Source organism: Dicentrarchus labrax, unplaced genomic scaffold (genome assembly GCF_905237075.1).
Source record: "Dicentrarchus labrax unplaced genomic scaffold, dlabrax2021, whole genome shotgun sequence".
Classification (NCBI taxonomy): Eukaryota; Metazoa; Chordata; class Actinopteri; family Moronidae; genus Dicentrarchus; species Dicentrarchus labrax.
The window spans coordinates 24143818-24170154 of NW_026136708.1; the positions used below are offsets into that span (position 1 = coordinate 24143818).

Below are 26337 nucleotides of genomic sequence, written 5' to 3' on the forward strand. Positions count from 1 at the left end.
TTTTCACATGTTGGAAATACTGTGTTTGGTTTACCCCTTAATTCCACCAGGTACAGCCACAACGCGTTCCCACTGTACCGCAGCCGCCGGACACAATCGCACCTGTTCTATGCAATAGACACCTCTCCGCTCTGCTCCGTGTAGAATACACAGCTGGTCTATTTTTGATGGAAGCAGCGACCCACTCTGGGCAAGCAGCACAGAGCAGATCACACTGGCAGGAAGTCAGACACAGAAACAGCATAGAGAATCCGGTCAGTTTTCAAAATAAAATGCGCAGACTCTGGATTGAATGTGACATGTGTAGTAGAGAAAGAAACGGTTTGTTTCCTTAAGGACAAAATACCCAAGTAAACAACATCAGGTAGGCAACATTCTCTGAAGATGTTCTGTACACCCAACAGCATAATCCGTGCCTGGTGGTATTTCGGTGGTTAGGCCTGGTTTGATCTACAGCTTTCACATCAACTCAAACAAACACCAGAGTTCATTTGAACCAAAGCAGGTTAAGTGTAAAAGCACCCTCAGCCAGACAAACCACTAGGTATTTTATTTTAAAATCATGAGTCATTTTCTTGATGCCAAACAATTCTGTCACCAAATGATGTGCTATTTCAAACAAATGTGCACTTGCTTCGATAGAGACGTTGAACCTGACATTAAATAACAAAAATCAAAAGACTGGAAGCTCAACTAAAGGGAGACAGAGAAGCTTTTTTATGTGACTGCCATGACAGTTTCCCACACCTCCATGCGGGGAAATACTTTTCACTCACTGTAGTCCAGGGGTCTGCTGACAAAGAGCCGAGGCGGGGGTTTGTTCATGGCTTCAACTCTAGCCTGGGGAGTGTATGAAAGTTCACAGTTTTGTACAGGGGTGTGATACAGGAGAAGGTCTTTGTAGAGTCCCAAATGGTCCTCAGAAAAGTGACATATAGTTTAATGTCACTATAAATTACCTTTTATGCCTCCCAGGAAATTTTACCTTCCATCTGACATGAATGTGCCATATGGGATTATTTTTACAAGGTACTGGGGTTTGGGCAGCAGAGGTCACATACTGCGAGTTGCTCTGCTCTCATTGGCTGCTCCTGGATTGGAAACAATGGCGGCTCACCTGGTCACACAGGATCTGGTATTCCAGATAAACAGTAACTGTTTGTGAACAGATTTGAGGAGAGAAATAGTAGAAACAAAATCTGGATCCATGGAGCATTTTTGTTCTATTTAGGCTTTTAAACTATTTAAAACCAAAATATTAAGTTCCATGTTAACATAGTTTATGTCATTTGATACTCTGTTGTTATAAAAATATAGATTATAGCTGCTTTAAGAAAATTATTTTTTTGTAATTATTACCTTACTTAGCACAACTCTGTCCTATGTAACCTCTCGAACTACAAACTATTTACAACAAAATTAACAGTTTGCTTGCGACGAAGGTGATTCAGGAATTGAATCTTCAACAGTGGCACTCATTATCATTCACTCTGGGTAACAGCATGAGCCAAGTGTGTGAAATGTTAATGGAAATATAGATGTAGTCTCTTCTACAGTTTTTGCATAATGGGAGGCACACAGCTCTTCCCCTGAGACCTCTTATCCTGAGAGAATGAACCGCAGAGAGCTGCAGGCGTGGCGCTACAAGCAAATAAGATGGTCCAGAGGCTCAGTCTTCAAACACACAGAGTCTTCAGAAGCAATCTCTGTCCCTTCTTTAGCCTTGCAAGAATAAAGAAGAGTGGTGGGGGTAGCAGGGGGTGGGCTCTGACGAATTTCCATGGGCATATTAATGGCTGCAAGGGCAAACCCTCAGTCAGACACTTGGGGATCAACTGGGTGGATAGATAGATATAGTCATTTTGGTTTTATTCATTTATTATTTTTTAGAGTTTCCCACCTATCCACTTGGGATCTCGTTTTCGATGTTTGGCAAAATATAGAGGAAAAGGTGCCAGGTTCTCTTCAGTTAAACAGAACACAGAGTACTGCAGGAACCAAGCACCACAAACGTAACTTTCAGAACAGCCACCTGCGAGCACGAGTGCAATTTGACCAACAACATGATATTCTGGTCGGTTCAGCTGGTCACACATCGACAATAGACCCAGCTTTCCAGGACATATTCCAGGAGTTTTTCTTGACAATACAGGATAGCCCTTGCTCAAGAACAGTCATATGATGTATAGTAGGCGTCATTCCAGTCTCGTCTTATTCCTCCTTTTTTTAATGATTAAGTGTCTCAGGTTCATTACGATGCAGAGTCCGATCCAATCCGCGTCTGCTGTGAACAGCTAGATTGACTGACATGGCCGAAATGAAAGGGGAGCGTTTAAAATGTTTTTCTGTTCCGCTTCACATCTGGTTAACCCACTTTTAATAGTCGTACCACAGCTACTAACTGTGGAATTTCAAACTAAATATGCACCTATGGGTTTATGCAGGCGATGTGAGTGAGGGGCTAAAACACAGTAAACCTTTTTTCAGGACAACAGGGATTATTTACCGGATATTTGATCATTTTAATCTATTTCCAGGTGTTTCCATGACTGGAAAAAGAGTCTCTCTAAATTTCCAGGTTTTCCAAGACTTGTGGTTCAGAGATCTGTGCGCACAGCAAGGATGACACAGTAACATGTGAACACAACACAGGTGTTCACATGTTACCAGTTGTTGTGTTCACTGTTGCTGGTAGACATGAGCACCAACATGAACCAGTTTTGGAATCTATATGTTGGTTCATTTCATTACAAACCTAGGTCCTCTGAATGCTCTGAGGATGATGATGGTGCTCCGCTTTTATGTGATAGTTTGAGGAGGATTGAGCCTCAGATTTGTGCTTTCAAACCCTTGTCACTGCTGGTTTGTTGGACACAATGGCTCCACGGCAGCACAAGGCTGTTTTGCATTGTCAATATCTCCAGCAAACAGTGGGTTCAGCTATTTTTATTTTTTTCTTCAACTTGGCCCTCAAAAATGCAGTGCTGATAAAATTCTCTTTTTGGCATCGGCTGCCTCAAGAGGCTCTCTTGAGGAGGAGGAGAAAAACAGGCGCAAGTGAGCATGACCGACCCTGCTGAGTGGGAGGGAAGCTCAGCAGGAGGGTTGAGGGGGGGAAATCATCTGTATCCTTTTCCTTTTTTACACATTTCCATTTCGAAGGACCCCCCGGTGGCTCTGTCTTTCACAGGAAGCAGGCCGGCCGAATGCGGCTCTCGCCTGGCCTGTGACTCAGGCGATCTGTGGAGCTACTAAGAGACGTTTGAATACATAGCAGACAGGAAACTGGTGGGACGCCAGTATCGATTATGGTGGTACAGAAGTGGCCGTGGCAACAAGTCAATAGGGCAAACTGTTTGCACCTAAAGCCAAGCACAAAGGCCGGCGCACTGAGAGCAAAAAGATTAAATAAAATAGAGTATAAGAGGGAGAAAGGGAGACTGTGAGGAAAAAAGGCAGCGAGAAACAAACAATCTAGAGAGAGTGAGAGAGATTCATGATCTCAATATGGTTTTAACGCAAAACTGATGTTTATATGAACTGCTCATACTGTAATACTGTTATAAAGTCAGGGAACTGAGCAAAAAAACACAATACAGAAAGAAAAGAGCTTATCATGGAAAAGAGCAGAAGAAAGGGATTGATGGTGTCTCCGAGACAAAAGCAGAAGAAGAAGGATGGAGCTGCAGGAGGAGGTGTGGTGAAGCAGTGGGCTGTTTACCTGGAAGGCCTGCCACAGCTGATCAGCCAGAGTGCTGATCTGAGAGAGGATGTGACGAATGAGAAAGGACTTTGACATGCTGCTGCTCCCCAGCGTGATCAGGTACTCCATCAGCTTCTCTGCAGCCCGGAGCTGAGGGTTGGAAAAACAAGACTTTACTGACGAGAAGTCCTTAAAACATTATTTTTACTAAACACAAACAAAATCTGTAAATCAACTGATTCTGATTCTACCAGTCACAAACTTGGCTGTGAATGACGTAACAGTGTGTGTATGAAAGACGACAGGGTGAACACAATCAGTTTACGGCTGCGAGCCGAGCTGCCGCTAACATTAGCTTGGCTTGTTTCTCTGATAACTTAAGATCCAGACGTCCGATGACTAAAATCCTTCATCCGGTTCAAATCTAGAGTTAAAAAGCACCAAGATCTAAACAGTGGATGGTAACAATGTGGCTTCAGACTGGATCAACAGTCAATGTATGACAGCTTCTGGCAGACAACCACAACGCTGACGCAGGCACAAAGGGGATATGACGCCATCGACAGGCGACCGGTGAAACGCAGCGTTACCTGAATAAAATGACAGATTTCTCTGAGTTTGAACATTGTTGGAAACACCTGGAACAATCTAAGTACACAACTCAACTACACAAGAACATAGAGCTAGAGTTTATACACCGCTTATTGATTAGATATTTAATTTGAGTTCTTGTTGTTTTCTGCCTGTACCATGTTGTTCAGCTTTTACTTGTTTATTCCCTGGGCTTCATCTTCTCTCCATCCCAAGAACACAACTCAACAACATACATATAGAACATAGCTCTGATGTTTATACACAGTTTAATGCTGAAATGTTACAGATTATAGCTTTTAGTAAAAACTGTTTTGTTCTCTCATCCAGAGCATTTTAATGTGGAAACCTGTTCCTTCAGGTAGCTGAAATTCACTTTGGCAATCACTGACTGTTTGTTTGTTGTAACAGTCAAATCAGTGGAAATGTGTGAGACTTGACTAGAAATCCCACCTGCAGAACTTTTGCCATATCTGCAGCTATTTTTCTGTCAGCCACAAACAAACTCCCCCACACAAAAACACTCTCTAAAATTCACCTGAAAAGTACAATCTGGACATTTAGATCACGATCTTTCCAAGAAAACCATATAATAATCAAAGCCTTCAGTCTATACATGATGACATTAAAGTATGTTTCATATTCGATTTACTTTTGACACTAGATTAAGCCACTATAAACCTAGGTCAGGTTTTAATTTTTCTCATCCTGGAGGGAGTTTGCTTAGCATGCATGCTCACATTCAGCAACAGCCTAATTTACATTCACTCCTTTTTTCATATTTTCAGCCGCGAGCAGCCACACACATTCGCTCCGTCCTCTGTTGTTGTGCCAGTAGGCAGCTCTACGGTAGCTGATCGGGATAAATTGTTTGGCATCATGACCGTTTCGCTTTTCATTTCGGTCTGGGGAATTCAACTAGTAGCCTTGCTCCAATCTGAAGTGCTAAAGAGGGAGCTAAAGAGATGCTGATCAGATAGGCGTGTTTGGGGACTGAAAGAGAAGTGAAAAGAAAAAAAAGACCATAAAAATTCAATTTGTTTGGAATTGCCTCTGCTGCTGATTGATACGAGGTCAACATGTGAAATTGTCTGTGATTATCCTATCAAGAGATTAATTCATAATTTGAAAGAATCGGAGGCAGCAGATTGTTATTCAGTTTTCCTCAGGCTGCAGATTGACGATGCCTTCCTTTTCTCCGCTCTGACCTCTTTGACGCTCAAGCCTGATTAGACCACGTTTACTTGATAGCAAAAATAAATATATAAAGCACTTAAAGAGCATTAGTGTTAACATTAATTCATCAAAATATGATATAAAAAACAATAGAATTTGCTTGTACAAAACAATATCAAATGTGTTTTTTCTCTCAGTGAAGGGTCGGGAGTCCTTTAAGAGTTATTTCATTTTTGTATGTAGTCCAATATTGTACAGATATTTAGTTTTATTTCCTCAATTTATAGTTAGTTATCCAGGTTGAGTAAAGACTAAAATCAGTTGCTCCAGCAGCTCCCAGGTCTTTCAACAGGTTAATTGTACCATAATGTATTAATGTGTTAAAATACTTTTTATAAAACTGGTATAAAAAAGGTTTTATTCAGTAATTGGTATCAAAGTCAAGATATCGGTATCTAAACATTTTCAGCGATACCCAGCCCTACAGGGTGACTCAGAGGGACTCTTATACAAGAGGAATGGACTGAAAAAAGATTTCTCAGTTCATCCAGTCAAGGTTTTCTAACTGTATTTATAAGATCCACATCTGGTGAGGAAGCTTTTAGTCAGTCTTAGAGTGGGTGGGAGGTTTTTCTTTCTTCTGTGGTTATTGCTGCATTTTCCTGTTTTTTCTTACATTTTTCTGAACATGTTACTTGTTGTTGCTTGACCTTTAAAAAAATGTATTTGTTATTTCTCAGAAAGGAAGATGTGACTGAGGAAGACTAATGGATGTCAGCATATAGCCATGTTTTCCAGCTCTGTAACAAACGGAGAGAGCTGTAGGAGAAACTGACAACTATCCTCTCTTCACTAAGGGGTTAACATACAGAATGTCCGCAAAAAACACTGACAAAGCTCTATATTTTAAGACTTTATAATTCCATTCTTCATGTTTACAGACGCATGCTGTAACCGTAACCTGAAGGGCTAGCATTGTCTGGAAAATAATAGAGTGATAAAAGGTCTACTTGAGCGCTCTGTTTGAGGTTGAAACGAATGAGGCTCGCTGGATGCAGTATACAAGAAGGTAATAAAAGTTCTTCCTGTAGACAAAAGGATGACACGGTGAGATGAGGCGGGCGCGAGGCTAAACGAGGCCAAACCAGACACTAAACTGTTCTCTTCTCCGAAAGGTTATTACGTGAAATATGCCTGCAGTCGAACGCAGCAGGAGAGTGACATTTGAATGACACCACTTGGGATACAGGATCTGCAATTTCATCGTCTGGGCTCTTCATCTTGTCCAATCGCTCTACTCCTACACCGTAACAACTCCTCCAGGTGTGTCTGAGAAAAGGGAGCCAGAAATAAAGAGCTCTCCTCGTGGATGTAAGCGGTTCTGAAGGCAGGACGTGCTGCTGGGTAAATTGCCGCTGCTCGCAATATTACTCCTCTGAGATGGAGCGCTCTTAAACTGTAAGCACTTTATTGACACTTCCAGAGGACTCTTTTAGATGTTTTCATTGTTTGATACCAAGCTGGGGTTTTAGAAAAGAAACGAAAAATGAAGGCGGGTTCCCTACAATAACAAAATGTCTACAAGAGCAACTCTGCCTCTATAACCTAGATACTACACAGTGAGCAGCTGGTGGTTTCCCCCATTATGCTGTACCAAACTATAAGTCATTTTTTAACAATCATATATAGTTAATAAGCTTCTTTTTTTTTTGTTTTTTGTTTTCCAAATTCAGTGTTTTCTTCTCCCTGACACTATTGTTCTATTAGCTCTTTGTTGTGGCTTTCAAGAAAGCCTCACGACCGCACATGTTACTTTGGCGACCTCCAGGTTGGGAACCACTGCTGTAATCAGTGCCCTTTGCAGTCAAACATGACGCAAACTAGAGCTGAAACAATTCAACAGAATAATAATCAACAAAAGTTCAGACTTTTATCAATGAATCAATTAACCTTTTTACAAGCAAAAGTGTCAAAATTTCCCTGACTCGTATAAAACAAGCAAAATGAACAAGTCATTTTAGGCTTTAGGGAATCGAAACAAGTATTTAGAGGTATTTTATAGACTAAACAATTAATGATCGTTAGTTGAAGCCCTAAAGCAGATAAGTTTCATTTAATACATTTCTGATTGTATTATTATGAGAAAACAGACAAAAGATGCATGAGAAGGAGAATGACGCTAAAAATAAGCTTATGATTTCCTTGAGTGAAACCATTTTTATATATAGTTCGTATCGTATCACTGGGCTCCCCCAGTGTGTTCTGACCCCTTTCTATCAGAACCAGCATTAACTGTTTCAGCAGTTTGAGCTACAGTAGCTCGTCTATTGGATCGCAGACCGGGAACACCCCACAAGAGCTGCAGGTTTGGAGATGTTCTGATCCAGTCGTCCATCACAATGTGGTTCTTGTTAAAGTCGCTCCAATCCTCACTGCTGACTTTACCTGCTTCTTAATGTGGTGGATGTGTTAGCTTCAGTTGTACTCCCACTGTACTAGTGGAGCAAGGTGGTGAAGTAAGTAAAGGATCTGATCCTTCCTCCGCCCCCAGCCTACTACACCAGTTACCGACCGAGCCTTCCCCTTTAAGGAAGCTGGAGTCTAGCAGGTTTGCTGTGTGTGAATAATAAAGATTAAAAAGAAAAACCCCTGCAGACAGGTCTTGTATGTAAAGTAAGATGTATTAGGCCATTCCCTGCTATAGGAGCCTGTGGAAGACGTATCTTAAACTCACACTGAGGACACTGCACCTCGCCCTCCTGTCACCACAGCCTCATTTCCTGGGCCTGTGATTCATGGATACGGACATATCACAGACTGACTGGCTTTCCTCTTCCTTTACAGAAAAAAATGCCATGTCACATAAAAGAGAGTTAGTGTAATTGTATGGACACACTCTGGTTGCCGTAGCACAACAATTCACTTCAAATGTAGGTGGGAGTTGCTTCTGACTGACAACCAAGACAAGGTGGAAAACAAAGACAAGAAGAATCCAGTCCATTGGCGTAAAGTTTAGAGCGGTCTGCCAAGGTCCTCTGTCCTCCTCCCTCAGCTGATTCAATGCCTGCTGGTAGAGACAGGACGGGCTGGTCTGGAGCCAAGTTTACAAGAATTTGACAAATTTTAAGATTAGATTCAAACTAACAAAAAAAGACTGCATACAGGGTTCCCGCTCTTTTTAAGAACTCACACAGATTATTTCCAGGATATTTGGTCATTAATTTCCAGGTGTTTCCATGACAGGAAAACTAGCCTCTAAATATCCAGGTTTTCCAGGACGTGTGGGTTTTGATATGATATTGGGTCATTTATTAGCCCTGAAATGGGAAAGATTACATGGTTCGCCATTTTTTTCCCAGGATAGCAAAGTCATTACTGTCCCTACTCTGACTCAGACAAAAGGTTTAACCTGAGCCAGTCCATACTACAATGATAGCAATCATACAGGCTAAGTAGTATATTATTTATCAGATTGGTATCAGGAAGGGAAAAATGGGATTGGAAAATATGCACTGGCCAGGTGTGACAAAACCAACATAATACTGTTTCTTATACCGTCATAAACGGGGTTGCCAACTGGGGTCAGGACCTCCACAAGGGGTCGCCAAAGCTTCATAGGGGGATTACAAGGCCTTTGTGAGTTTAAGGGGTGTAAGAAAACTTTCAAAATATAAAATATTGTTCATTTCTGTGAAGAAAACTAAATGAAATTTGTAAAATTTAGATTAAGATCCAAACTTTGAAGACCTGATGACAGTGCATACTGACAGAGCTTCAGTCTCTGATCAACAGCCGTGTCCTGCATCAGAAAACAACCAAAGAGCTGATAGAACAATGAGAAGAAAACTCTGAATCTGTCATAAAGAAGAATATTAAGTCTGTCCGATTGTTAAAATGACAATAATAATAAGATAGAGAATTGATATTCACAGGAAATAATCAGCTCAAAATTCATCTAAATCTCTGGTTTTACACAAACTTCCTGCAGTTGTTCACTGTTTGGGTTCATTGTACAGTTTATCAGCTGTTCTCTACTGTTACTGTTATTGTTCAATGTATATAAGTTATTGTAACTACAACAGTAAAAATTATTCATCACAATGTGCTTAGTCATCCTTTCATGCTGTCAGATGCAAGGAAATACAGTTTCATGAAGACACTGATCACAGACAATCTTATCCCACTTCGAATATAAAATTGTTTTTGAACAGCGTGTTTGACAGATTAGTCCGGTGTCAGATTGTTTTAGAGTCCCAGTGGCCATCTTCCTCCGCTGGCACTCCTTGATCTTGTCAGGAGTCTTTCCAGTATTATAATTACCCCTGCCCTTCATCTCTGACCTCCCCTCCATATCTGAATTGTCTCCAACAATCAGTTTGACTGGCAGAGCGATGGAGTGCTCACTGGACGTCAGAAATATAAAGACTTCATTAACGGGTATCCGCAAAGTCGTTTGCAACGCCCTCATTGAGCGAGTTAAAGAGAATGCAAATTTTAGAGATTGTGAGAAGGTTATCTTCAGCACATAGAAAATGCTTATTGTGGTGAGAATAAAGCTCAAAGTCAGAGCGCTGACGCGTGAATAACCATTCTTAAGTTAGAAATACACAAGTAAAGTCAACTCATACCATGTACACATGTATGTAGGCTCCTACCAGGACTCTGACTCTGGGGATGAAGACCCAGCGGGTTCAGGCAGTGAAAGGAGAGGAATGAAATGGAGGAAGAGGAGCCAGTTTGTATCCAGTTAATTAGTCAGTAACTGTTAACATTATCCATCATCCATCGTATCGATCAGTCCGCCAGGATTAGTTTCAGTGAAGTTGGAATTTATTTAATTTATTCCGTGTGTTGAACAACCAGACTGTGAGATGTTACACTGTGTTGGAATAAATGAACTAAAGGTTCAGTCTCCTTGCTGCTTGTTCTGACACATTCACAATCACTACTGCTGTTTCTTCATAATCATTAAATATCATAAATGCGCAACGACTAGTCGACTAGGAGAATCTTTAGTCGGGAGGATGTATCCCTCGAAGTGCAGTAGTTTTCACAGAAATTATAGCAACGAGAGGCTAGCAAGGAAACACACCGTTACAGGAATAAAATGGGTTTGAACACAAGACAAGAAACTGTTAGCAGTGGACAATTCTTTTAGTTCTTTGGCCCATTTTATGTATTTTTTTGTTCCAATACATAACTAATGTCAACCACAGACAGTGATATCACAGTTTCTGTTCAAAAAATTTTCAAAAGTTCCAAAACATCAGTTTTCAACATCAAGTTTCTCAGAATCAATGTGCAAAGGCTTCTTTCCCAAGTTGCCATTTCACCCACCAGACAAGGGGGCATCCATAATAGAAAACGGCAGGGAAACCAATTTCTCTAGGCACTGTGGTGTCGAAAGACAAAAATGAGATGCAGCCACAAGGTGATGCATTCTGAGCAACAGGCACAGCTGAGATCAGCGACCCACATCACCAACAGCAGAATGATCACATTTTAAAAGCTATCTCTCCGCCCTGTAAGAGCGAGTTCACAATACGTCACTGAGGTCAAAATACACGCTGGAAAAAATCTAATAAAACCAAGAAAATGAGGCAGGCACATCAGGGACTTTAATTACACGTGCACTGAGCACCACAGATTGGTGATATCAAACAGCGGCGGTATCAGAGAGGCTTTTAACTTTAAGCAGTGTAATCTCACTCTGTAAGGTGCTTTGATGAAAGAGTCTGACAGACAACAGAGATGATTACAGAGGCAACTTGTCTGTGACTGAATGCTCACACTCTTTACATTTAGACTCTTTATATCATGTGTATGGAAGGACGACGTCTGCTTTTCCCTCGGCTGGAGACTCCAGCTGTCTCACTACCTTTTACCTCTGAATAAATAAGGTCTGGTGTTGAGGGACGGTTGTATGATTGCAGAGGTAGAAAACACTCTACAGGTCCATAAAGCATATATACGTCCATGTTTGTTTGCTTTTTCTGACACTTCTTTATCATGTAGCACCATGTCAGATGTAACACTGCAAATATTAGTTATTAGTATTAGTTGATTAATCGATGTCGACATTTTGACACTGAATAAATTGTAATCTTCAAAGCATGGTGCTAATATTGTACAACCCAGCGTCTCAAATGTGAGGATTTGCTGTCTTAAATGACAGTAAATTGAATATATACATATAAACTGGGGTTTAGAGTGCTAGACTGACAAAACAGAAAAATCTTAAAATGACAGATTAATCGATAAAGAATTAGTCACATATATAACAAGTATTTTCTCAGTCACACTTGATGATGACATGAACAGCATTTGGAAATCAGAGACCAGTAACTGCAGTAACTTTGGCATTATGTGAACACACCAGTTAGACTGATTTTACATATTGCAATTATTTTGAGAGATACAGTGATTATAATCCGAATTAGCGGCCATTTTTACAACCACAGTTTTAATTTTCACTGAAAATTGTGATGATTTGTTGTACCAAACAAACATATTCTCCAACATCTGGAGAACAAGAGCTGTAGTCGAGGGAATCTCTGTTTATTACGTTTTACCTTTATTAAAATAACGCAGCTTCTTGCACTTTGGATACTTTCGATAATATTCATTGTGCTGCCCTGTATTGGACTAGTTCTTGGTATCTGGAAACAAAAGCACACACCCATAAACAGACCTTTAATCTGAAGGACCCGCTCAGTGGGCACTCCCAACACTAGCCTGCTGCTCTACAGCATTTATTATCCTTAAGACTTTTCCTTAAAGCCATTTAGGTATTCTTTTATGGCACTCAGTGTTTAGATCATGCTGTATAAATATCATCTGTTCCTCTGTGGGTCTGTATGCTTTAGTGCCCATTTCCTGACACGGTGAGGTAAAGGTAATTTTCCACTTCGATGGACAAAACAAATGTGTTCTTTTGTATTCAGCTTCTTAAACTTTATACCTCAACATTTCCAAATAATTCACAGAATCCCTGCAGCAGCCTGCCAATATAAGAGCTGGCTTTATGAGAAGCAACATTAAATTAAATGTGTTTTTATTTTCTGAATGTGAGCTTCGACAATACAAATGTTTTATTCATCACATCTTAATGACCATGACCATTAAATGTAGCCATAACTAATAACACATAATAATGAATTACCATCCTTCCATAATAATGACATTTTGACTCCAACTAACAGCGTTCCTGCTCTCTTAATTTCCCCTGGATTATTGTTTAATATTGTCTGACCTGTCCTATAAGGCAGTAAGACAGCTCTCCTCTGTGGGGGCATTTAAGTTTCTCAGAGACAGATCACTGCTCCATTAATGGAACTCCTCATTAAATTTAAATTATTCAGCACCCTCCTCACCGCTATCATCAGTTTTATTGACAACCGCTAAACATCACTGTGCCGCTTCAGAAAGAAAACTCAAGTTCTGTTCCCCATTCGTCATGACAAACAGAGAGAGGGAATTCACTGCAGAGCAAATCGCCTGCAGCCATCTCAGTTGGGCGAAGCCATTCTCTGGGCGTTCAGTAAGAGCCAGATGGGATAACTTCATCTTCCCAGCTGCAGAGCCCTCTCATGACACTAACACGTGTGTGAGGCGCTGTGGGACTTTTACAATCCGCTGCGGAGGCAATTTTACCCATTATGGCCTCAGCTTTGAATGAAGGTTACACCTAATAATACAAGATACTGCCCTGCTTTATTGTAATGAAAATACTGTCAATGTCACCTCAAGGCTGATGAAGGAATAGGTTGGTGTAGGAAGGTAGAACGCATACTGCTGAATGTGGTGTCTCACAGCAAAATGATGACTGAAAATATGAACCATCCAGTGTAATCAGATTCTAGATTACATCTTCTGATTATAAGAATATTAACTGGTTAATGACCTTTTCAGATGGGAAGCGATTGACATGCCTAGTACTTCCCTTTCAATCAGGGTTCCCCCTCTTTTTAAGAAATAATTTCCTTGACAGGACAGGACAGCACTTTTTTTCCAAATACCTGGCCAATAAAAGTGTTTTCTTTACCAGTGCAAACTGTAGCAGGTAAAGGTGGAACTATAAACTGTGGCTGCTCTTCCTTCGCCACTGTCGTGTGACTAGCTTGGTAGCTTTATTGATATCTGCCTGGTGGACACACACACACACACACACACACACACCCTCTTCCTGTTTCTCTCCCTGTATGTGTCTCGGGTTGACTTTCTTCAGCAGTTTGTTTTATAAAGTCGCATTAGGGATTTTTTCACCCACATGTGGGAAACAATCGAAACCAACAAGGTGCCAAATGACAGCAGCACCAACCGGTGTTCTCACTGGCGTTCACTGTTGCTTTACCTAGCTGGTAAATCTCTCTCTCTCTCTCTCTCCCTCTCTCTCCCTCTCTCTCCAGAGCAGCGTGACTGTCAGTGGACTGTACAGGAGGGGCAGAGCGAGGGCAGATTGTCCACACAGCACTGGGAGTGAGAGAGGCTTTACTGAAGCAATGGCACAAAACAAAATGTTACAGGGAAGAAGAAACATATTTTTGGTTCATTATAAAACTATGGCCGACTAATTGGACCGTGGCAGGCCGCCACAGTTAAGGTAATTAATGGGAAACACTGACCCTCTGAGCTCTTTGGACACTATGTATCTCAGTAACTAAAGCCTTGTGCACATTAATTCAGCTGGTTGAGAACTACAAAAGTTCAAACATCCTCTGGTTCCAGCTGCTTTTTCTCGGTTTTATTACACTGTGAACTGAATATCTTTGAGTTTTGTGGTTAGTCGGAATAAACCAGCAATCCAAAGTCACCTTGTGATAAGTGTTTTTCACTCTATTCTGTCATTTTACAGAACAAACCGTTAATCAAGAAAAACAACTGAAAATAATCACTAGTTGCATTTTTCTTCATCCCATTTGCAGCTGCTTCGTCCCATTTGCTCTAATCAAACTGGATTTGGTTTCTAAACAGACAAATGATCAATTTTTACATTTGCCTACAAGTTCTCAGCTGCAGCTGCAGAATACATTAAACTGAGCCACATTTTACACAAACACCAATAATCCGGTCTTGCTTTAATACAATAAAATGTTATGAAACTTTAATGATACTCATGGGAAATTGTGTAGTATTAAAACTTCTTTTGGGTACATTTAATGTAGCTCCCTAACTACTGCAACTGTCACGTAAGCCCCTTAAGCCCCTGTCCCCCAGGACCAATATCACCCGAGGGATAGTAACAGAAAACTTGTAACCAATATGGTGACTTAATCCCACAGAAATCTGCTGTGTCTTAAATCTACAGAGGAAAACTTGGAGAACACAGAGGTTCCCTGATGATACTAATCCTGTGTGAATCAAATCCAGCCACTGTAGCCAGGATCTCATGTGCATTATGATTAAATGAATATTTAATTTGTGTCCCTGCAGCAACAACATGCTCAGGGGGGTTGCTCTGACATTCCCCACTTAAGTTTTCCCTTCCCTAGTGGTTCTCAACCGGTGGGGCCGAGTAGGCTACAGGATGGGAGGAAAAAAAAAAATCATCACTAAAATTCCCCCCCATGTCGATATGCAAGTGGTTGGACTATTATAACACACAATCAAATCAACCACACAGTTTCATTTCAAATCTACCAATACAGGGGGTAGTATTTTGAGCCTGTGACGTGACGTCACGTAAGTGCTACTATATAAAAGTCTGCACACACGTCATAGCCAGTGTTGCCAACTTGGCGACTTTCTCTCTAAATCTGGCGACTTTCCAAATCCTCCTGGCGACTTTTTTTGTCAAAAGGGTCTAGCGACAAATCTAGCTTCTTTTACTGGTGGTATTCGAGACTTTTGTGTTGTTTGGAGACTCTGACTTGAAAGCACGTATCACTCTGCAGTTACTGTGCTCAACCAGTAGCGGGTGTTGCCATGAGCCCCTCCCCATCCAAAAGCACTCACAGGCGGTCAGTCTCTAAGTAGCCTCGCGCAGCAGTCCCAGCCTGCAGTCAGAGCAGAGAGGAGACACACACCACTCCGCGTCCAGGCTGCAAATGAATCGCGCAGACATTACGCCAAGAATTGAGGATCTTTGCAAGGCAAAGCAGGCTCAGGTCTCACATTAACATCGCCTACCTGCAAGCTTCTGTAAAAATGCAGATGATAGGCCAACTATTAGGCCTAGTAATAATAACAATAATAAAGCATAAATTCATATCAGAGGTCTAGTGCCAATTCCCAATTATACCAATAGCCTAGTAATGATAATAGGCCTTATGATGATGATAATAATAATAATAATAAAAATAACAATAATAATAATAATAATAATATGGGCTCTATCCCAGACTCGGTTGTCTCCTCCTCTGGTTCGAGTCTGATGCTGTCGCTGAAGGACCAGGACTTGGCGATTTTTAAACACACAGGACTTAGCGCGGTGAACAGGACCACAGCCAATCAGAGGCAAAGACCCGCCCGAGCTCTGTCTCTTATTGGTTTAGAACCCGATATGATCCTACCATGAGTGTGTGAGTTCGGTCACAGGAGAACACAGAGAGATGATGCGCTTGCAAAATAAATTTATGTTTTCACCCGGGCAGCGTCAGGTGCAACGGTGCGGCCTAGAAAAATGATTAGTTGCACTCTTAACATTTTTTAAAATTGGTCGCACTCTGGAGCCCTGTAATAATAATAATAATAATAATAATAATAGCCTAGCCTAGGGCTATCTATCTATCTATCTATCTATGCAAGGTGGTGAAGTGGGGGTGGCGGGAGGAGCCCAACTACAATGAACCAGGAAGGGGCTTGCAAAGGTTGAGAACCCCTGCCTTACTACTATATTTGATCAGCAGTGCCTGATGTTGTGCCAGACGGACCTGTAGACTGGACGTAACTGGTTAGACCTGCAACCAATCCGAGCATTAATAGGTGTGGCCTTTCACACATCAGTCATCATATCAAGCTCTCCCCACGTTAGATAAACAGTTGTGACTGGCCAGAGCAGATCCAGGATGGTGGCCACATCACCAGAGCAAATTCCTTTTAATAGCCAACCTTTATGTTTACAAGAGGTGACTCTCTGAAATCTCTGGAACCAAATGACACATTTTAAGTTTTGTATTACTATGAAAAATATATATATACACAATAATTAAGCACAATAAAAGAACTTCCACAGATTAAATGTTAAAGTCTGCATGATGATTCTATCTCATCTGTCCTGTGCTGTTTAGGTATTTTCAGGTATTCTTTATTATATTTTAGAAGAAGTTGCATATACTAATGCTGCGTCCAATGAAACGCTGTCTCTCTCTTACGATGACACCGACGGGGAGTGTTTCTGAGGGTCGATGTGTTACAGATATCTATGGCCTCACTGATTTATAACTGGATTCAGTGATTCTGGTGAAACTGGATCAGATTTTATGGAGAAAACATTTCCTGGTTTTCCCTCTGACGTCCTCCGGCTGCTCAGCTTCAACTCTCTGTGATTCCTGATGGACAGATAGCTTTAGCTAAAGTAGCTAACTGCTAATTAACTGCTGCGAACTGTAAAACTACCTCAGTACTGGATTACCCCTCGGAGATTGTGTTCGGTCCCGGGTCCGGCTGTGTTCATTGGAAGGTAGATGCTGATGCTATCTCATAGTGCTAGCAGCATAACACAGTGGGGGCATAATACACACTCTGAACTATTGGCTGCTGTAAACGGCAATCAATATCTGTGACATGTCCCTCCCTAAGCGCCGGACTTTAAAAGACACTTTTAGGTTGATGTCCCCAGTTAATTAATGTGTAGGAAATGATAAATAAATCAAAACATAAACTGTATATCTGGACTGTTTTTGTACCGTAGTTTTCCCGTCCACCTCAAAATGTAGAAGTGTAAGGCGGAGAGTCACAATGCCAGTGTGGTGAGCTTGATAACACACTTTCATTCACATTTGACAAACCACTGCCTTATACATTTTGCTCCTGTTAGACCTTCAAGTGACCAGGAAAAGACAGCAATGAGGAGAAATACAGCCATCATCAGGGATGGTGTCTTAGTGATAGACCAGTACAATTATTTTTCCTTTTTAGGTAGTGGACTGGTAAGGCTTCTACAACAGATACAATTACACATGACACAATTTTAACCTATAAGCTGCTCTTTCAGGATCTGGAAACTGCAGGCGCTGTAGTGTAATCTCCAGAGACTGGTTTCAACTGCATGTTTTGTTTTTTTAACTGAAGTTTCTGTATGTTTCATCAACAACAGAGAGAAAGTGATTACAGCATATGTCATTATCTACGCTAAGTGCAGAGGTTCAAGGGTACTTCATTATTTACAGTAAGTTAACACATGCATGCAAATGTGGCTTCAGGTCACTTATGTTAATAACATGAGCACAATATCTAGATTTTCCATCTGTTTGATCACACAAACACACACCATAAGCATGATTTCACTCCGTTTGGGTGAAAAAGATCAGAGGAGGTTGCTAGAGAGGCAGCGTTGTTTGTTTGTATGATCTATTTATCCCTTTAATTGAACTGATCCAACAGTGGGGGTAATTTCCCAGCTGTGGGGGGGGAGGGGCACTGCAGACAGATTAATAAGGAAATAGTGTGCACGCAAACATCCCCTCCCCATGGATCCCATTACTCACCCCGCTGAGCTGATTACAGTGCAGCAGCATCCCAGTCAGCTCCCTCAGTGACTTTTCCACCCGTCTCATGAACTCCACAGACGGCAGCCTCTGGGAGCAGAAGAGGTCCATCGCTCGGGCCGCGACCTGGCAGGCCTGCAGGACGAGGTCGGTAGGTCCCAGCAGAGGGGGTTCCCTGCACGCCGCCACCACTGAGTCCAGGAGCTGGCACACAGAGTCCACCAATACCAACCCAGCACCCCCGTCAGGGCGGAACCACAGCGACTCCAGGCCTCTGCTGCTCTCTTCTACTCGGTGGAGGGCGCACAGCGACTGGAGGAACTGCACATGAGGAAGCAGGGCTTTCCTGTGAGGACTGGAGGGAAGATGCAGCTGAGGGGAAGGGACAGCAGGTTCGGGGTCCGGTAGCAGGAGCTCAGGAGTCTCCGAGTCGCAGTCTGGTTGAAGGTCTGTGCTGTACGCTACACTTTCTGGACCAAACAGATCCTGTGAATTGGTGTCCATTGTGTTGTCTTGACCTGGAAGATTTTACACGGAAAATGAATATAGAGAATATACAACAACTACTCTCTATATATGTCACATGGTGTCTCTCTCCCTCTGCCTGTGTTGTATCGCAGCCTCTCTGTGGTTTGTTTCCATAGCCGGTCTGCTCCGACTGAAACTGCTGTTTTTATCATCTACGTCGGTGAATTAAGGATTTATTTCCACCAAACCAGAGTTGGTGATTGTTGGAAACACTAACAGAGACGGTTTTAATGAGTTTTATTCTGTTTCTGTCCACTTTAATGAAGTTACGATGATCTGAAGGTAAAATGAGTGTTTGTGTCTCTGGAGTCTGGTGGAGAGTGATAGTGATATTACGACTGTTTGTGGTTAAACTAAAGGTCTATCTCTGTAGGGATCCTTTCCATAATGCTGTCAGACACTGATAATAACAACCTATCCTTCCTCACTCTTCTTTTTTCTATTTTCTGTCTGTGAAATGTCACATTTGACTCACTCTGTGACACTGAACATGCTGGGAATCAATAAAATTAAGAGGCACAAAAGGGTCACAGATGGAGAAAAGTGTCACCATGACAATGTGATCTCTCTACAAATTCAGTGAACACTCTTTTGAAAATGTCTCTGATCAGAACAACTAATAAACCAACAGCTTGGATATGAAGGGAACATGGGAACTGGAGAGGAACGCGATCATTTCAAACTGGGAATTATCACACAGACAAGGACATAAAAAAAACAAATATTAGAAGGAAGACATTTGAATGGAAAGTTAAGATTTTTCAGGACTCATCTTAAATCATATTAAATCAATCCAATCACAAGTGGACAGCTTTATATACATCAGGTTACAGCTGGTATTTAAATGCATCTCCAGTGACCACTTGTGATCAGATTTCCCCGCTCTATATGCAAATAAACACTTTTATATGGCTGTACCCTACTCAAGATGTTGTCAGTCAGTCCATTATTACTCTCCTTTTTGTCTACCTGTGCTGTCAATGCGGTGGAACGTTTACCGAATTTACAAGAAGGTCCAAACTGTTTATAATCTGTCGTAGATAAAGTTTCACAAAGTTTATAAAGTGTCTCCTCACTCAATAAGTCTAAAACTGAGATTTTTTTCAGGGAGTCTGGTGATATTGTGTTTACTATTTCAGTGTGTTCACAAACAGGTAACAGAGCTCAAACACATCATTGACAGTACAGGGAACCAATCAGACGGTGTGTTTCTGTGTTCTTACAGGACCTCAGTGAGTGGTCGGTCATTCAATGTGTCCCAGGACTCATCTGTGTTTGCATTACAAAAGATATGTGGTCAAATGTGTCCCAGACCACTGCTGTAAACAGGCTCCGAGTGGTCCCAATAACTTCATATCTCTGTTCATAGGAATTACATTCGGAGGATGCCAGAACCCGCAGACTGCACCCTAACGCCATTATGTCCTGTGTCTCTGAATATGTGACTGTACTGTACAATACTTAAAATAAAAAGAAGTATAAAAAATGTCTATTATCACAGCTACAACTCACACCTGTCATCTCCTAAAGGTCGAAAGGTAAGTGAAGGTCAGATAAAGCAGATCAGAGACGACCACATTCATTAAAGGGCTTTTTATGGTAGCACTGGCAGAAGACACATTATCATACAAAATATCATTCATATTCATAATCCTATGATTAATCTATGATCATTAAAGGACATAATTACAGGTTTTTCCAATGTGATCCCTGTGGTCATGAGGACAGACTGAGGGCGCCGGTTGTGTCTCATAAACCAGTGTTTATGTAGTGTTTTCAACATTCTTTATCCGGGTAAAAAGAAAACATTTCTGGGAGAAGACGTTCATCTGGCATTTGGATAGCCTGTCGCATCGAGGTAAGATAATTATTCTAAATTATCTAAATTCTATAAATACTTGAATAACCTGTAAACTGTTCCTCGAAGTATCTGAAATTATTATGATAGGCGTAATGTTTTCTTATCAAGGCACGTGGTTGTCTTATAGCTATACGTTTGATGATTGCACATGATTTTCTCTCGCATTGTACACAGCCAAATGGACAGAAAAACGCAACAAAAAATTGCGGGCTTCTTCGTACGACGAAGCAGGCCTACCTCACCATCTGCACCTACTGTATTGATGATAATTCAGTGTAAATGCTTTTCACGCAATCATAGGTGAAGGTAAATAAGTGTTTTTCGCTTTTTTTACATGTAATATTGAAAACATTAGTATAGCATTAAACAGCTATTTGCTATGTAAAGGTATATTGGAGTCATGAAGTGTGATTTATGAACCGGAGGTAAAATGAGCAACATCTAGTCTGAGAATCGTATCCAGCACCTTTAAGGCACACTGTGATCCTTGGTTGTGATTTTAAGTCCCTAAAATCACAACAAAATCAAGACTAAAGAGAAAGTTTGTCAAACATAGCAATTCTTTTTCGATACCATGCGTTTAAAACCATTCAACTGTCACTGTGTAGTATCTAAATCTGTACCGGCACAGTGCAGTGTTTCCTCTATGTTGATTTTGGAGCGGTGGCCCGCCGCTGTTAAATTTCTGCCACCGCGGTATCAGAAATGGGGCAGACGCACAATGTAGTCACGGTTGCCTTTTAAATGATCCTGCCGACATAATGCACCCCCGCTGGCTGCCGCTCACATTGCAATTTAACAACAAGTAGAACTATTCAGAGGTTATTGGGGCTGTCCACTTTAACTCCACATACTGTTGTGTTGATGGAGCTTATTGTCAAAACGTTTCTTCCAAGTCGACTATTAAACTAACAGCTCCACCAAACCCGTCACCGCGGTGGGTCCGTTTTAATTGGACAACGTTCAGCTTGTCAGTTCTCAGCTCAACCTCCTGATATCAAACATCTGGAAACATTAAAACGGTAAATATATTTGTTTGTGTCGTAGCGAAGTGTCAGTTCTGTTTCATACGTAAAACGTTTGCCGGCGTGACGGGGGGGTGTTCGGACGGGCCTGCCCACACTGCTAAAAAAAATCCAAGAGGAAACACTGCAGTGTGTAGCTTAATACTAAAAATATCTCTTATTTTGTGTTCCTGGGACTCTTTTTGGTATCGAGTATTGTTTTTTAAAGTTATAAGAAGTTTAAAATTCTGCTATCGTGACAACCTTATTGTAGGGGTTGCAACTCCCTGAATAAACATAAATGAGCAGGTGGACCTTGGTTAATATCATTTTCACAGGCTGTGGCCCTAAATGTCTCCCCTCAGCCCTTGAGCTTTCAGATTTAGGAGGATGAGTGTTTTCCTTGACACTATTTATAACTGTGTGTGTGTTTTACACAGAGCGGGGGTTGTTTCAATATGACCTATTCTCTACAGTGCAACCTTATGGATTATAACATAATTTAAACCAGTCAGGATATTTGGCAACAACCAGCTAGTAGCAAGTTCTTCACTGGGAAAAGGGAAATGAACAATAGGTGAGAGAGGAACCTTTAAATAGTAGAGACATGGAGGATAAAAGAACAAATACATATTGAGCATAAAGTGAACTCTTCATATTATCTGCACTCTGCAAGTCACCTTTCTGCACAAACTTAAATGTAAAGACATTTTAATTTAATAACATTTTCTCTGTCATACCGGCCAGAGTATGAAAGAAATCAATGAAAAGCAGTCGGGACATTATGGCCTCAAGTTATAATGAATTTACTGACATTTAAATCACATTTATATCAGTACTTCCCAGCTGTATATAACAATAATTCCTTATAATATCTTGAATTAATCATTAACTCACACCCTGGAGCTGCACAAGCAGCAGAAAACGGATGGAAGAACCAATTTAATACTATAATAAAATATCTAAAGTACATTTGACATTAGGTCAGAGGCGCTGGAATCGGAGGGGCGACGTGTTACAGTAAGCTCTTCAGCTCCACGCTGACAAACATGTCCGACGTTACTGTCTTTCAGAGGTCGTAGTGGTTCATTGTAGAGAGAAGATACTGGAGTCATATTAAACTAGAAGACCTAAGGCTTCTATTGGTACCAACCTTGTCATGCTAGCTTCTCAGGAAGGGGGCTGAATAACGCTCCAAAGTGAGGCTACACTTTGACGAAAAACTGGCATTTTCAAACAGATCCTTTGACCTCTGACCTCAAGATATCTGAATGAGGTCTGGACATGTGGTCTGTGGGTACCCACGAGTCAGCCCACTTTATGCTCATCTCATGCAGTTTTTTGCTGTATAAATGTGTTATTTTCTCCGAGTGTACTTGAGTATTTCCAGAAACAGTGTTGGAATTGCATAAATTGGGTCTAACTGGAAAGCTGAGACTTGTGTCACTCATCATTGTGTGACGATGAAACTGTCCACAAACTACGAGGGCATCCAGAGGATGGATGAACAATAATTCTGGTGATGTTCAAGCCACTTTTTACTAAAATCAGATCGTTAGGGAGGCTGTTGAATTACTGACAGCTGCTGTTATATTATCCAGCTGTAACGAGCAAATATAATTACTGCCTATTTCATAACTGATACAGGTTGTTGTCATCATAATGTGAACATTAATGTATTCGTGCTGTATTCATCATGTCATGAACTTCTTTATGTTTAGATAACAGCTCTCTGAAACCATTATCAGGAACATTTATACGTTCTTAGAAACTTTACTCTGAGCGGCTTCTCAAATGTTAAGATTCGCTCTTTTTCAACAATTTATGTAACTATAAAGACTTTTCTCTGGGAAATTGTGGACATTTTTCATTACTTTCAGACATTTTATAGAATATATTAATCATATATTCGGTGAGGTGAAACGAGGCTCTGCTTCCTCTCTGCACTGATGTGTTTGACAGAATTTATATATTGTCAATATTGTTGTGTTTTTGTCCCACAATTGTAATAATTTGGTTTATTACAGGCCAATGTAAACAACAATGTATAATATAGTGGACATTATTATCCAAACTAATAAATAACAGATTCACTGAACTAATTACAGTTGTATGCGTTATTAATAAAATATTAAATATAATTACAGCGGCAGGTTCAGGCAGAGAATTACAGCTCTAATACACACTGAGCGGGTCAACCAGCAGCTTTAAAGCTTTATGTATTAGTATTTATTAGTATTATGTATGTAATCATTAGCAGCCCTGTGTGATAACACTCAGTGTCTGAGCTCCTCTGAGGACTGGAGTGAGGACGAACCCGTCCTTGAGAAGGTATCAGTGGAGACACTCTTGAATAACCTGTCAGCTCTTTTTCTGACACTGATTCACCTTTCAGCTGCAGGTCACTGAATGAATTATTCCTAAACTCTGACTTTCGGGGGAGAAACTTTTAGAAAACTACGACCTGATAAATACAACAAGAGCCTGTGTCCACTGGGCTTTTTTTTCTGGCTGGGATGAATCACTTTGAAAGACACAAAATAGTTGAAAATGAGCTCCAACTACAACAGTAAAATCCTGCTTTTACGGTAATGCACAGGTCAGATCAATCCTATCACATAAGCAACGTTTTCCAGATGATACTTCAGTGTGGTTTTAGGATGTGAGTGGATCCTCCTACCTGCTGCCGCTGTGCTGCTCTTTGTGATGGACGTCGCTGTGGCCACCAGTAACTCCTGCCGCAGCCTGAGCACCTCCTGCTGCAGCTCCTGGGCTTTTTTCTTCCAGCCTTCGTCCTGGATCTTCAGCTTGGTGGCCAACACCTCGGCGTACTCTCTGCCGCTCAAACCCGAGGGCTTGCTCTTTATTACGCCCACCGCCTGGGCCACTTTGGCTCGCAGGAAAAAACGCTCGGCTTGAGTCACTCCTGAAACAGAGAGGATGGCAGTGAACCTCGACATTCGGCCATTTTTCTATCACAAAATACAAGGAAGCCTCAAAATAATGGTTTGTTTTGCTGACGTGCACAGAAAAGTACAGAAACTAGTGCGGAAACAATTAGTCAATAACAAAAAATGTATCCGTATAATTCAATAATTTGTTGCTTTCTTTTGACTTATTTGATGGCAAACTGAATATCTTTGAGGTTTGTACTGTTAGACATAAACTACTAGAAGCTTTCATTGCCTTTAATCCAATATATATATATATATATAATATATATATATATATATATATATATATATATATATATGCAGAGGGCCAACAAACTAAACAACTGTACCTTTCTGTTTGACTAATGAAAAGTCTTCCACTGCCCCCAATAAAATACAGATCATGTCTTACATTTCTAAAAGTTTCCTGGAACAAATTTTAATTTAAAATTCATTTAAAATTATTAGAGTTAACTATCCTTCTCTATCAAAGCTGTTATGCATTAAAACACATCCAAACTAATGGAGAATGGCCCTGTAAGCAAATGTTTCCCCCTGTATGATAATAATGTGCAACTTTTATTTATATGGAGTATATAGATAGGAGCCTGTTGCATGTGTGAACCAAAAATAATACAAATCTCTCCATTTTTATTCCTTATTCAGGGCATTTTCTACCATTTTAGGGGGAAAAAACAGTCCGCATATTTAATGTTAAAGATTTCATATGGAAAACATTTAATAAACACAATGTAGCGTTTGTCCTCATTTCTGATCAAAGTGTGACTTTTCATGTTATTTAAAAAAAAAATAAAGTTGTACAGTTAGATATTTGCCCAGAGTATGTTGGTACCAAACGTCAAGACTTTACACCAACCAGAGCAAATGTTACAGTATTTCTCCTCATTAACTTAATAAAGTCACAAACGGGTTAATGATGTATTATTGAGCTTTTAAATCTGTCCTGAGTCCATTATCGGACACTGTTATTTTACTCTAAATCTCAACATCAGTCTTTTCCTCAATGTCAATTTTATTTAAAGCACATTGAAAAACAACAAAAACTATCTTTATAAAGTCATAGAATAAAACAAAGTAATGATGTGTGACTGTAATGTTAAATTAGTTTTCATTTACAGTTAATTAGCTCTGTGTTCACTCCAGCACAGCTAGCACTGGAGCTAAATTTAACTTTGTATTTTGTATAATAAATCCTATATGAAGCCTCATATATTTTGTATAATAAATCCTACATGAAGCCTCATATATGTACAGACAACAGTGCGGCAGTAAACAGCAACTTACGGAGCTTTAAATTAAACTAAAGCGAGCTAAAGTTACCGTGGCACAGAGCTAGCTAACGAATGCTAACAACGCTAACAATGCATCGTGTATCCGGTCATTAAACGACATTAAACGACATTAAACGACTTTAAACGACGTTTCCACCTCAAACTGTGAATGTTAACACGTCAGATAAACGAATTACCTTTTAAATGTCCCTGCTGGCCTTCCATTGCTCCACATTAAAAGGTCACAATCTGAAAGTAACGGTGCTAATGTAGCTCCACAGGTGTTGCAGAAAAATGTGTGACCGTGAGATTCAGTGACAGTCCGCCATGTTGGATTTTGAGCGAACGCTTCAGCTGTCACAATATGCGCCCTGTCAATGAAATGTGTTTAAAATGTTGTTTTTTGCAGATTATTAATATATAACAAATAAAATACAGCCTAAAATATTAAAAAATATTAAAAAAATATATGGAAATAAAGCTTAAAATAATGAATAAATGGTTAAAATAGATGGATAAACACAATGGACTAATGTTGGTCACTTCTTTCACCTGAAGTGGTATTAGAAGGAATGCAAACTAGAGCTGCACAATTCATTTGA

General features: G+C 40.5%; 1 protein-coding gene across 3 annotated transcripts in view; it reads right to left on the reverse strand.

Annotated features, from left to right (window-relative positions):
- Positions 1-26019, reverse strand: part of mei4 (meiosis-specific, MEI4 homolog (S. cerevisiae)) — a 53445-nt gene extending 27426 nt beyond the window's left edge. The window contains exons 1-5 of one of the 3 annotated variants that reach the window (XM_051409191.1): positions 25933-26019; positions 24191-24436; positions 18118-18635; positions 3722-3853; positions 665-840 (exon numbers count right to left, since the gene is read on the reverse strand). In XM_051409191.1, the coding sequence (XP_051265151.1) occupies positions 769-840; positions 3722-3853; positions 18118-18635; positions 24191-24436; positions 25933-25960 (996 nt within the window). In that variant the 5' untranslated portion in view covers positions 25961-26019 and the 3' untranslated portion in view covers positions 665-768. Of the gene's footprint in view, positions 1-664; positions 841-3721; positions 3854-18117; positions 18636-24190; positions 24437-25932 lie in introns of those variants that run through there. The other 2 variants (XM_051409189.1, XM_051409190.1) reach the window with 2 other exon arrangements.
- Between the last annotated feature and the right edge of the window lie 318 nt (positions 26020-26337).